Source organism: Columba livia, chromosome 30 (assembly GCF_036013475.1).
Source record: "Columba livia isolate bColLiv1 breed racing homer chromosome 30, bColLiv1.pat.W.v2, whole genome shotgun sequence".
Taxonomy (NCBI): domain Eukaryota; kingdom Metazoa; phylum Chordata; class Aves; order Columbiformes; family Columbidae; genus Columba; species Columba livia.
The window spans coordinates 1347072-1359805 of record NC_088631.1 but is presented as its reverse complement, the minus strand read 5'-3'; the positions used below and the strand labels follow the sequence as shown (position 1 = coordinate 1359805).

Here is a 12734-nt window from a genome sequence, read left to right as displayed (position 1 = left end):
TACCGTGTCACCCGCGGCGACCGGAACAACCCGTGTGCGTCACCCCGCACGTGACCCGTCATTGTCCCCCCCCTCCTCCCCCGTCCCCACAGGTGACAATAAACGGTGTCACCCCCCCCAGCACATGCGTCCTGTCATTGTCCCACCCCATGGGGGACAGTCCCCACTCCCCAAGCTGGGCGGGTGTCACCACCCCCCCCAAGGTGTTGTCCCCAAGCGCAGTGACAAACAAGCCGGCGCAGAATCAACCCCACGGGTTTTATTGTGTGGTGGGTGTCGCTGTGTCACCGTGTCACCGGTGTCACCGTGTCACCGGTTGTCACCGTGTCACCCGTGTCCCGATGTCACTCGCTTGTCACCTCCTGCTGCCGGAAGCCGCTTCTGGCGCTGGAGCAGCCGCCGCTCGCGCTCAAACTCCTTCATGCGCATCACGTAGCTGGGGACGTGGGGGACAGGGGACGTCCCCAAGTGTCCCCAAGTGTCCCCAGGGCCAGCGTTTGCACTGGGACACCCTGGGGGGGTGGGGACACGGAGCCCCCCGGGGGACGCCACGATGTCCCCAAGGGCCGTCCCCCCACGTCCCCGCTTGTCACCGGCCCCTGTGGCCCCGGCAACCTCGCGGTGGACACATCTTGGTGTCCCCTCGTGTCACTTGTGTCCCCCCCCGTCGCCGTGTCCCCTGTTGTCCCCCGTGTCGCTCTGAGCCTCCCGTGTCCTCCTTGTCCCAATGTCCCCCGTGTCCCCCGTGTCCCCCTCATGCCCCCCATGTCCCCGTTGTCACTCCCATGTCCCTGTGGTCCCCTGTCCCCCCACGTCCCCTGTCCCTCTGACTCCCATGTCCCCCTGTCCCCCATGTCCCCATGTCCCTGTGTCCCTCCCATGTCTCCATGTCGCTGTGTCCTCCTGTCCCCCCATGTCCCCCTGTGTCCCTCTGTCCCCCATGTCCCCCCGTTCCCCCTGTGTCCCCCCCGTCCCCCATGTCCCCCCCCGTCCCCTGTATCCCCCATTGTCCCCCTGTCCCCCCCCATCCCCATGTCCCCCCCTGGTCCCATGTCCCCCTGTGTCCCCGTCCCCCATCCCCGTATCCCCCTGACCCCCCATGTCCCCTGTCCCTTTGACCCCCCTGACCCCCCATGGTCCCCTATGTCCCCCTGTGTTCCCCCTTGTCCCCATGTCCCATGTCCCCCTGTCCCCTGTGTCCCCCCATGTCCCCCTGTGTCCCCCGTCCCCCTCCGTCCCCTGTGTCACCCCGTCCCCTGTGTCCCCCCCCACCCCCGTCCCCCCCATCCCCCATGTCCCCCCCGTCCCCCCTTGTCCCCCGTGTCCCCCCATCCCCCGTGTCCCCCTTGTCCCCTGACCCCCATGTCCTCTTGTCCCCCTATCCCCCGTGTCCCCCCCATTCCCGTGTCCCCCATGTCCCATGTCCCCCTGTCCCCTGTGTCCCATCATGTCCCCCTGTGTCCCCCGTCCCCCTCCGTCGCCCTGTCCTCTGTGTCCCCCTGTTCCCTGTGTCCCCCTGTTCCCCCATCCCCTGTGTCCCCCCCACCACCCCGTCCCCCCCATCCCCCGTGTCCCCTCTGTCCCCCTTGTCCCCCCTGTCCCCCCATTCCCTGTGTCCCCCCATCCCCCGTGTCCCCTCCATCCCCCCTGTCCCCCCTGTCCCCCCCATTCCCCGTGTCCCCCCCATTGTCCCCCGTGTCCCCCCATCCCCCATCCCCCCCTGTCCCCCGTGTCCCCCCCATCCCCTGTGTCCCCCTGTCCCCCCCATCCCCCATGTCCCCTTGTCCCCCTATCCCCCCGTGTCCCCCCATCCCCTGTGTCCCCCTGTCCCCCCATTCCCCGTGTCCCCCCATTGTCCCCCTGTCCCCCCATCCCCCTTGTCCCCCCATGTCCCCCCCATTGCCCGTGTCCCCCCACTGTCCCCCGTGTCCCCCCATCCCCCATCCCCCCTGTCCCCCACATCCCCTGTGTTCCCCCTGTCCCCTCATCCCCCATGTCCCCTTGTCCCCCTATTCCCCATGTCCCCCCCATCCCCTGTGTCCCCCTGTCCCCCCCATTCCCCGTGTCCCCTTGTCCCCCTATCCCCCATGTCCCCCCATCCCCTGTGTCCCCCTGTCCCCCCATTCCCCGTGTCCCCCCATTGTCCCCCGTGTCCCCCCATCCCCCCTGTCCCCCATGTCCCCCCATCCCCTGTGTCCCCCCTGTCCCCTCATCCCCCTTGTCCCCCTATCCCCCGTGTCCCCCTGTCCCCCATCCATCCCCTTGTCCCCTTGTCCCCCTATCCCCCGTGTCCCCCCATGTCCCCGTGTCCCCCCATGTCCCCCACATCCCCTGTGTCCCCCCGTCCCCTCATCCCCCATGTCCCCCCCATTCCCCGTGTCTCCCCATTGTCCCCCGTGTCCCCGTGTCCCCCCATTGTCCCCCATGTCCCCCCCATCCCCCCTGTCCCCCCACATCCCCTGTGTCCCCCTGTCCCCCCATCCCCCCTTGTCCCCCTATCCCCCGTGTCCCCCATGTCCCCCCCATTCCCCGTGTCCCCCCATTGTCCTCCCTGTCCCCCCCCATCCCCTTGTCCCCATGTCCCCCATCCCCTTGTCCCCCATGTCCCCCCCATTCCCCATGTCCCCCCATTGTCCCCCGTGTCCCCCCATCCCCCCTGTCCCCCCTGTCCCCCACATCCCCTGTGTCCCCCCTGTCCCCTCATCCCCCGTTGTCCCCCTATCCCCCGTGTCCCCCATGTCCCCGTGTCCCCCATGTCCCCCGTGTCCCCGTGTCCCCCATGTCCCCCCTATCCCCCGTGTCCCCCGTGTCCCCCCCATGTCCCCGTGTCCCCCATGTCCCCCCATGTCCCCGTGTCCCCCATGTCCCCCGTGTCCCCCATGTCCCCCTATCCCCCGTGTCCCCCCGTGTCCCACGTGTCCCCGTGTCCCCCCCATGTCCCCGTGTCCCCCATGTCCCCCCGTGTCCCCGTGTCCCCCATGTCCCCCTATCCCCCGTGTCCCCCCTGTGTCCCCCGTGTCCCCCATGTCCCCTTCTCCCCCTATCCCCCGTGTCCCCCCCCGTGTCCCCCATGTCCCCGTGTCCCCCCGTGTCCCCCATGTCCCCTTCTCCCCCTATCCCCCGTGTCCCCCCCGTGTCCCCCATGTCCCCGTGTCCCCCCGTGTCCCCCATGTCCCCCATGTCCCCGTGTCCCCGATGTCCCCGTGTCCCCCGTACTCGCGGTGCTGGCAGCTGTCCCAGCGGTGGGCGCAGGTGGTGACAGGCCCAGGGCACGGGGAAGGCGTCGCGGTGGCAGCGCAGCAGGCGCAGCAGGTGCTGCCCGCAGTAGTCGCGCTGCTCCAGGGGCACTCGCGCCGCGGCCAGCTGCTGCGCCGAGCAGCCCGGGGCTGGGACACACGTGTCACCAACCGCGGGACATGGGGACGTGGGGACATGGGGGGACATGGGGACATGGGAACAGTGGGGGACACGGGGGGAGATGGGGGACATGGGGGACATGGGGGGACATGGGGACAGTGGCACCCGCGCCGCGGCCAGCTGCTGCGCCGAGCAGCCCGGGGCTGGGGACACACGTGTCACCAACCGCGGGACGTGGGGACGTGGGGACAGTGGGGGGACATGGGGGGGACATGGGGGGAGATGGGGACACAGGGGGAGATGGGGGACATGGGGGGACATGGAGACAGTGGGGGACACAGGGGGAGATGGGGACATTGGGGACATGGGGGGGACATGGGGACATGGGGAGAGATGGGGCACAGGGGGAGATGGGGACATGGGGGGACATGGGGACATGGGGGGACATGGGGACATGGGGGGACATCAGGGGACATGGGAACAGTGGGGGATACGGGGGGAGATGGGGACATTGGGGACATGGGGATATGGGGGGACATGGGGACATGGGGGACATGGGGACAGTGGGGGACATGGGGACATAGGGGGAGATGGGGAGATGGGGACATGGGGACATGGGGACAGTGGCACCCCGCGCCGCGGCCAGCTGCTGCGCCGAGCAGCCCGGGGCTGGGACACACGTGTCACCAAACCGCGGGACGTGGGGACGTGGGGGGGACATGGGGGACACAGGGGGAGATGGGGACATGGAGGGACAGGGGGATATGGGGGGGACATGGGGGGACATGGGGACATGGGGGATATGGGGACATGGGGACATGGGGGGAGATGGGGACAGTGGGGGATATGGGCACATGGGGGGACATGGGGGGAGATGGGGACACAGGGGGAGATGGGGACATGGGGGGAGATGGGGACATGGGGACATGGGGGGGACACGGGGACATTGGGGGGACATGGGGACATGGGGACATGGGGGACATGGGGGGACATGGGGACATGGGGACATGGGGGGGACATGGGGGGGACATGGGGGGGACATGGGGACATGGGGACATGGGGGGACACGGGGACATTGGGGGGACATGGGGACATGGGGACACGGGGGGACATGGGGGGATATGGGGACATGGGGGGACATGGGGACAGTGGGAGACACGGGGGGAGCTGGGGACATGGGGGGAGATGGGGACACAGGGGGAGATGGGGACATGGGGGGGACATGGGGACATGGGGGACATGGGGACGTTGGGGATATGGGGCGACATTGGGTATATGGAGACATGGGGGACACATGGAGACATTGGGGGACATGGGAGATATTGGGGATATGGGAGGCATGGGGGGACACTGGGGACATTGGGACATGGGGGGACATGGGGACATGGGGGATATGGGGACATGGGGACATGGGGGGAGATGGGGACACAGCGGGAGATGGGGACATGGGGGGACATGGAGACAGTGGGGGACATGGGGGGAGATGGGGCACAGGGGGACATGGGGACAGTGGCACCCGCGCCGCGGCCAGCTGACTGCGCCGAGCAGCCCGGGGCTGGGACACACGTGTCAACCAACACCGCGGGACATGGGGACATGGGGGGGAGATGGGGGGAGATGGGGACGTGGGGGGACATGGGGACGTGGGGGGACATGGGGGGAGATGGGGACAAGGGGGATATGGGGACAGTGTGGGGGATATGGGCACATGGGGGGACATGGGGGGGACATGGGGACACAAGGGGAGATGGGGACATGGGGGGGACACGGGGACATTGGGGGGACATGGGGACATGGGGACATGGGGGGGACATGGGGGGGACATGGGAGATGGGGACATGGGGACATTGGGGGACATGGGGGGGACATGGGGGGGACATGGGGGGATATGGGGACATTGGGGGACATGGGGACATGGGGGACATGGGGACATGGGGACATGGGGGGACATGGAGGGACATGGGGGGACATGGGGACATGGGGGGGACATGGGGGGACATGGGGGGACATGGGGAGATGGGACATGGGGACATGGGGACATGGGGGGACATGTGGGGGGACAATGGGGGGACATGGGGACATGGGGGGACATGGGGGGGACATGGGAGATGGGGGACATGGGGACATGGGGACATGGGGGGACATGGGGACATGGGGACATGGGGACAGTGGCACCCGCGCCGCGGCCTAGCTGCTGCGCCGAGCAGCCCGGGGCTGGGACACACGTGTCACCAACCGCTGGGACATTGGGGGGGACATGGGGGGGACATGGGGGGACATGGGGGGACATGGGGGGACATTGGGGGAGATGGGGGAAATGGGGACACTGGGGGGGACACAAGAAGGGGAGGACACAGGGAACATCAGGGGGGACATGGGGACATTGGGGGACATTGCGGGGGACACAAGAAGGGGAGGGACAATGGGGACATTGGGGGGGACATGGGGACATGTGGGGCATCACGGGGACAATGGGGGGGACATTGAGGGGATGGGGGGACATCGGGGGGACACAGGGAGGGGGGACATGGGGACAGGGGGGACACGGGGACGGGGGGGGACACAGGGAGGGGAGGACATGGGGACGGGGGGGGGACCATGGGGACATCAGGGGGGGACATGGGAGGGTTTGGGGACACAGGGCTGGCCACTACAAGCACATGGGGACACGAGTGGCCCATTGGGGACACAGCAGGCGGGGGGGGGGGGACACGTGTGACACGTGGGGACAACACGGGGGGGGAGGGGCCATGGGGGACATGGTGTGGACGAGGGGGCGGGGGACACATGGGAGTGGGGGGGGATGTGGGGGGACACAAGAGGGGACGTGGTGACATTGGGGGACACAAGAGGGGACGTGGGGGGGCACAGGGGTGGGTGACAGGGGAGGGGACATGGGGGGGGCTGAGGGGGTCACCCAGGGGTCACCCAGAGGTCCACGGGGTCACCCCAAGGACGCCCAGCGTTGGGTCACCCCCTCCCCATGTCCCCCTTGTCCCACCCCATCCCCCATGTCACCCCAATGTCCCCCATGTCCCCTGTGTCCCCCCATCCCCCATGTCACCCCCGTGTCCCCCATGTTCCCCTGTGTCCCCCCATCCCCCATGTCACCCCCGTGTCCCCATTCCCCCGTGTCCCCCACGTCCCCCGTGTCCCCCTTGTCCCCCCCCATCCCCCATGTTACCCCCATGTCCCCCATGTTCCCTGTGTCCCCCCATCCCCCATGTCACCCCCATGTCCCCCATGTCCCCCCCCATCCCCCATGTCCCCCATGTCCCCTGTGTCCCCCCATCCCCCATGTCACCCCCATGTCCCCCATGTCCCCCCCATCCCCCATGTCCCCCATGTCCCCTGTGTCCCCCCATCCCCATGTCACCCCCGTGTCCCCATGTCCCCCCCATCCCCCTTGTCCCCATGTCACCCCCGTGTCCCACATGTCCCCTGTGTCCCCCCATCCCCTATGTCACCCCCATGTCCCCTGTGTCCCCCCATCCCCCATGTCACCCCCGTGTCCCCCATGTCCCCCGTGTCCCCCATGTCCCCCCATCCCCCATGTCACCCCGTGTCCCCATGTCCCGTGTCCCCATGTCCCCCCCATCCCCCCCATCCCCCTTGTCCCCCATGTCCCCTGTGTCCCCCATCCCCCATGTCACCCCCGTGTCCCCCATGTCCCCTGTGTCCCCCCATCCCCCATGTCACCCCCGTGTCCCCCATGTCCCCTGTGTCCCCCATCCCCCATGTCACCCCCGTGTCCCCCATGTTCCCTGTGTCCCCCCATCCCCCATGTCACCCCAATGTCCCCCTTGTCCCCCCATCCCCCGTGTCCCCCCATGTCCCCTGTGTCCCCTCCATCCCCCATGTCCTCCCCCGTGTCCCCCATGTCCCCTGTGTCCCCCCATCCCCCATGTCACCCCCATGTCCCCCTTGTCCCCCCATCCCCCGTGTCCCCCATGTCCCCTGTGTCCCCCCCATCCCCATGTCACCCCCATGTCCCCCTTGTCCCCCCATCCCCCCATGTCCCCCATGTCCCCTGTGTCCCCCCATCCCCCATGTCACCCCCGTGTCCCCATGTCCCCCATGTCACCCCGTGTCCCCCATGTCCCCCCATCCCCCTTGTCCCCCGTGTCTTCTGTGTCCCCCTGCCCCGCCTTGTCCCCCGTGCCCCCCCATGTCACCCTCTGTCTTCTATGTCCCCCCCATCCTCCGTGTCCCCCACATCCCTCTTGTCCCCCCATCCCCATGTCACTCCCCCGTGTCCCCCATGTCACCCATGTCCCCCCATGTCCTCTATGTCCCCCCATCCCTCTTGTCCCCCCGTGTCCCCTGTCCCCCCCATGTCCCCCCCATGTCACCCCTGTGTCCCCCATGTCCCACTCGTCCCCCCGTGTCCCCTACGTCCCCCCCATCCCTCTTGTCCCCTGTGTCCCCTGTCCCCCCATGTCCCCCCATCCCCCGTGTCTCTGGTATTCCCCGTGTCCGCCCTGTCCCCCATGTCCCCAGTGTCCCCATGTCTCTCATGTCCCCCCCATCCCCCCCGTGTCCCCTATGTCCCCCTGTGTCTCTCATGTCCCCCGTGTCCCCCCATCCCCCATGTGCCCCTTGCACCCCCATGTCCCCCGTGTCTCGCATGCCCCCCCCATCCCCCATGACCCCATGTCCCCCCATGTCCCCCCATGTCCCCCATGTCCCCCGTGTCTCTCACGTCCCCCCATCCCCCCATGTCCCCCCATCCCCCATGTCCCCATGTCCCCCGTGTCTCTCATGGCCCCCCATCCCCCACGTCCCCCTTGCACCCCCTCGTCCCCCCGTGTCCCCATGTCCCCCCATGTCCCCATGTCCCCCCGTGTCCCCATGTCCCCCGTGTCTCGCATGTCCCCCCATCCCCCATGTCCCCCGTGTCCCCTATGTCCCCCCCCATCCCCCATGTCCCCTACGTCTCTCATGTCCCCCCCATGTCCCCCCCATGTCCCCATGTACCCCCATGTCCCCCGTGTCTCTCATGCCCCCCCCATCCCCCCCCATGTCCCCCATGTCCCCCGTGTCTCTCATGTCCCCCCATCCCCCACGTCCCCCTTGCACCCCCTCGTCCCCCCATGTCCCCCATGTCCCCCATGTCCCCATGTCCCCCCCACGTCCCCATGTCCCCCATGTCCCCATGTCCCCCCCACGTCCCCATGTCCCCCATGTCTCTCACGTCCACCCATCCCTCATGACCCCTGTGTCCCCCATGTCCCCCGTGTCTCTCAAGTCCCCCCCATGTCCCCCGTGTCCCCCCATCCCCCCATGACCCCCATGTCCCCCGTGTCTCTCACGTCCCCCCATTCCCCATGTCCCCCGTGTCCCCCCCATCCCCCATGTCCCCATGTACCCCCATGTCCCCCCATCCCCCATGTCCCCCATGTCCCCATGTCCCCCCCATGCCCCCCGTGTCTCTCATGTCCCCCCCATGTCCCCCCATGTCCCCATGTCCCCCCATGCCCCCCGTGTCTCTCATGTCCCCCCATGTCCCCCCATGTCCCCATGTCCCCCATGCCCCCCGTGTCTCTCATGTCCCCCCATGTCCCCCATCCCCATGTCCCCCGTGTCCCCCATGTCCCCTCGTGTCTCTCACGTCCCCCCATCCCTCATGACCCCTGTGTCCCCATGTCCCCCCATCCCCCATGTCCCCCGTGTCTCTCATGTCCCCCCCATGTCCCCCGTGTCCCCCCCATCCCCCATGACCCCCATGTCCTGTGTGTCTCTCACGTCCCCCCCATCCCCCATGTCTCCCGTGTCCCCATGTCCCCCCCATCCCCCATGTCCCCCGTGTCTCTCATGTCCCCCCCATCCCCCATGTCCCCCATGTCCCCCATGTCCCCATGTCCCCCCATGCCCCCCGTGTCTCTCATGTCCCCCCATGTCCCCCCCATCCCCCACGTCCCCCATGTCCCTCGTGTCTCTCACGTCCCCCCATCCCTCATGACCCCTGTGTCCCCATGTCCCCCCATCCCCCATGTCCCCCGTGTCTCTCATGTCCACCCCATGTCCCCCGTGTCCCCCCATCCCCCATGACCCCCCATGTCCCCCCATGTCCCCCCATCCCCCATGTCCCCTGTGTCCCCATGTCCCCCCCATCCCCCATGTCCCCCCATGTCCCCATGTCCCCCGTGTCTCTCATGTCCCCCCATGTCCCCCCCATCCCCCATGTCCCCCACATCCCCCATGTCCCCCATGTCCCCCATGTCCCCCGTGTCTCTCATGTCCCCCCCATGTCCCCCCACATCCCCCATGTCCCCCCATGTCCCCCCACGTCCCCCCGTGTCTCTCATGCCCCCCCCCATCCCCCATGTCCCCCGCGTCTCTCATGTCCCCCCATGTCCCCCCATCCCCCATGTCCCCCGTGTCCCCATGTCCCCTGTGTCTCTCATGTCCCCCCCATGTCCCCCCATCCCCCACGTCCCCCTTGCACCCCGTCGTCCCCCCGTGTCCCCATGTCCCCCCCATCCCCCATGTCCCCCCGTGTCCCCCGTGTCTCTCATGTCCCCCCATGTCCCCCCATCCCCCACGTCCCCCTCGCACCCCCTCGTCCCCCCGTGTCCCCCCCGTGTCCCGTGTCCGCACTGACCGCGCGGGGCCCGGCCCGGCAGCCCCAGCTCCGGGGTGGAACGTCGGCATGTTCAACGGGTCCGGCTCGACCTCCCCGTCCCCGAGGTAGCGCCGCGCCAGGTGCGCGCCCATGGCCGCCCGGAAGCACCGGCGGGGGACCGGAAACACCGGCGGACACCGGGAACACCGGCGGGGACACGGGAAACCCCGGCGGGACACGGGAAACCACGGCGGGACACGGGAAACACCGGCGGGGACACCGGGAGCGCAAAGCGCGACGGACCCGTGGGAACCGGAAGTTCCCCCTCCCGGGCTGGAGCATAGAGGAGGCGGCTAGAGCGGCGCTTGAGCGTCTGGCGCCACTTTGTGGTGGGGAGGGACTTGGGGAGGGGGGGGAGGTGTGGGGGGGGGTTTGGGGGCGCTGTTTGGGGACATTTGGGGACGCGGGGGGTGTTGGGGAGATTTGGGGACATCGGGGAGCACGTCGAGGATCTTTGGGGACATTTGGGGACAGTCTGAGGCGTCAGGGACCCTTGGGGACTTTTGGGGACCATCAGGGACACTGGGGGTGTCAGGGACCTTTGGGGACATTTGGGGACACTGGGGACCATTGGGGGTCAGGGACCTTTGGGGACATTTTGGGGACATTTTGGGGACATTTGGGGACACAGAGGGCGGGGAGCCAGGGACCTTTGGGAACCATCAGGGACACTGGGGGTGTCAGGGACCTTTGGGGACCCTTGGGGACATTTGGGGACACTGGGGACCATTGGGGGGTCAGGGACCTTGGGGACCTTTGGGGACACTGGGGACCATTGGGGGTCAGGGACCCTTGGGGACATTTGGGGACACTGGGGACCATTGGGGGGTGTCAGGGACCCTTGGGGACATTTGGGGACACTGGGGACCATTGGGGGTATCAGGGACCTTTGGGGACCCTTGGGGACATTTGGGGACACTGGGGACCATTGGGGGTCAGGGACCTTTGGGGACATTTGGGGACATTTGGGGACACTGGGGGACCATTGGGGGTCAGGGACCTTTGGGGACATTTGGGGACATTTGGGGACACTGGGGACCATTGGGGGTCAGGGACCTTTGGGACCCTTGGGGACATTTGGGGACACTGGGGACCCTTGGGGACATTTGGGGACACTGGGGACCATTGGGGGTCAGGGACCTTTGGGGACATTTGGGGACATTTGGGGACACTGGGGACCATTGGGGGTCAGGGACCTTTGGGACCCTTGGGGACATTTGGGGACACTGGGGACCCTTGGGGACATTTGGGGACACTGGGGACCATTGGGGGTGTCAGGGACCCTTGGGGACATTTGGGGACACCAGGGACCATTGGGGTCAGGGGACCTTTGGGGACATTTGGGGACACTGGGGACCATTGGGGGTCAGGGACCTTTGGGACCCTTGGGGACATTTGGGGGACACTGGGGACCATTGGGGGTCAGGGACCTTTGGGGACATTTGGGGACATTTGGGGACACTGGGGACCATTGGGGGTCAGGACCTTTGGGACCCTTGGGGACATTTGGGGACACTGGGACCCTTGGGGACATTTGGGGACACTGGGGACCATTGGGGGTGTCAGGGACCCTTGGGGACATTTGGGGACACCAGGGACCATTGGGGTCAGAGGACCTTTGGGGACATTTGGGGACACTGGGGACCATTGGGGGTCAGGGACCTTTGGGACCCTTGGGGACATTTGGGGACACTGGGGACCATTGGGGGTCAGGGACCTTTGGGGACACTGGGGACCATTGGGGGTGTCAGGGACCCTTGGGGACATTTTGGGGAGACTGTTGAGCACCAGTGGGACCTTTGGGGACATTTGGGGACAATCGGGGACCTCCAGAGCCACCACCGGGGTGGGGACAGGGACATGTGGGGGACATGGGGGGTCCTGGGGGGTCCCCAACACTGGGGACAGGGACATGGGACCCAGAGTGTCCCCACGGCCCCTGTGTCCCCTCCCATCCCCCACGTCCACCTGGTCCCCTTGTCCCCACGTCCGTCCCTGTCCTCATGTCCTTCCACATCCCCCGTGTCCCCACGTCACATCGTGTCCCCCACGGGCCCCACACGTCCCCCCTTGTCCCCATATTTCCCAGTGTCCCCATGTCACTTTGAGCCCTGAGGGCCACCAAAGGGACAATGGGTGGTGTGCTGGGACATGAAGGGACCCCAATGTCACCAAGGGCCACCAGGAGGGACAAGGGATGGGGTGAGGGACCCAAATCACCTCCAACGTCCCCATGGGACACCAAGGGCCACCAAAGGGACAATGGGTGGTGTCCTGGGACATGAAGGGACCCCAATGTCACCAAGGGCCACCAGGAGGGACATGCGATGGGGTGAGGGACCCAACCCAGCCCCGGGATGTCCCCAAAGCTTCAAAGAGTCACCAGGAGGGACAAGAGATGGTTTATGGTGACACCAACTGAGTCCCCAAAGTCAACCAAGAGCCATCAGAATGGACACGAGATGGTGACACCAACCAAGTGTCCCCAAGGGACATCGAGGGTCATTGGGATGACAAGAGATGGGGTGAGGGACCCAAATCATCTCCAACATCCCCATGGGACACCAAGGGCCACCAAAGGGACAATGGGTGGTGTCCTGGGACATGAAGGGACCCCAATGTCACCAAGGGCCACCAGGAGGGATATGGGATGGGGTGAGGGACCCAAACCAGCCCCGGGATATCCCCAAAGCTTCAAACAGGAGCCAAGAGTCACCAAGAGGGTCAAGAGATGGTTTATGGTGACACCAAC

The 12734-nt window shown here is 67.3% G+C and overlaps 2 protein-coding genes across 2 annotated transcripts; one reads left to right on the top strand and one right to left on the bottom strand.

Moving 5' to 3' along the window:
* Positions 1–239: 239 nt before the first annotated feature.
* NDUFB7 (NADH:ubiquinone oxidoreductase subunit B7) lies at positions 240–10286 on the bottom strand. The gene is given in 5 exon segments (XM_065043964.1): positions 240–436; positions 3217–3245; positions 3247–3386; positions 9962–9998; positions 10000–10286. Coding segments are annotated over 5 exon segments (390 nt in total). The 5' UTR covers positions 10075–10286; the 3' UTR covers positions 240–327.
* On the top strand, positions 6727–7376 carry LOC135576768 (uncharacterized; the record flags this gene model as incomplete). Its single annotated transcript, XM_065043966.1, has 2 exons — positions 6727–7121; positions 7217–7376. Coding segments are annotated over 2 exons (555 nt in total), but the record flags the coding sequence as incomplete, so codon positions are not given.
* Positions 10287–12734: the final 2448 nt, after the last annotated feature.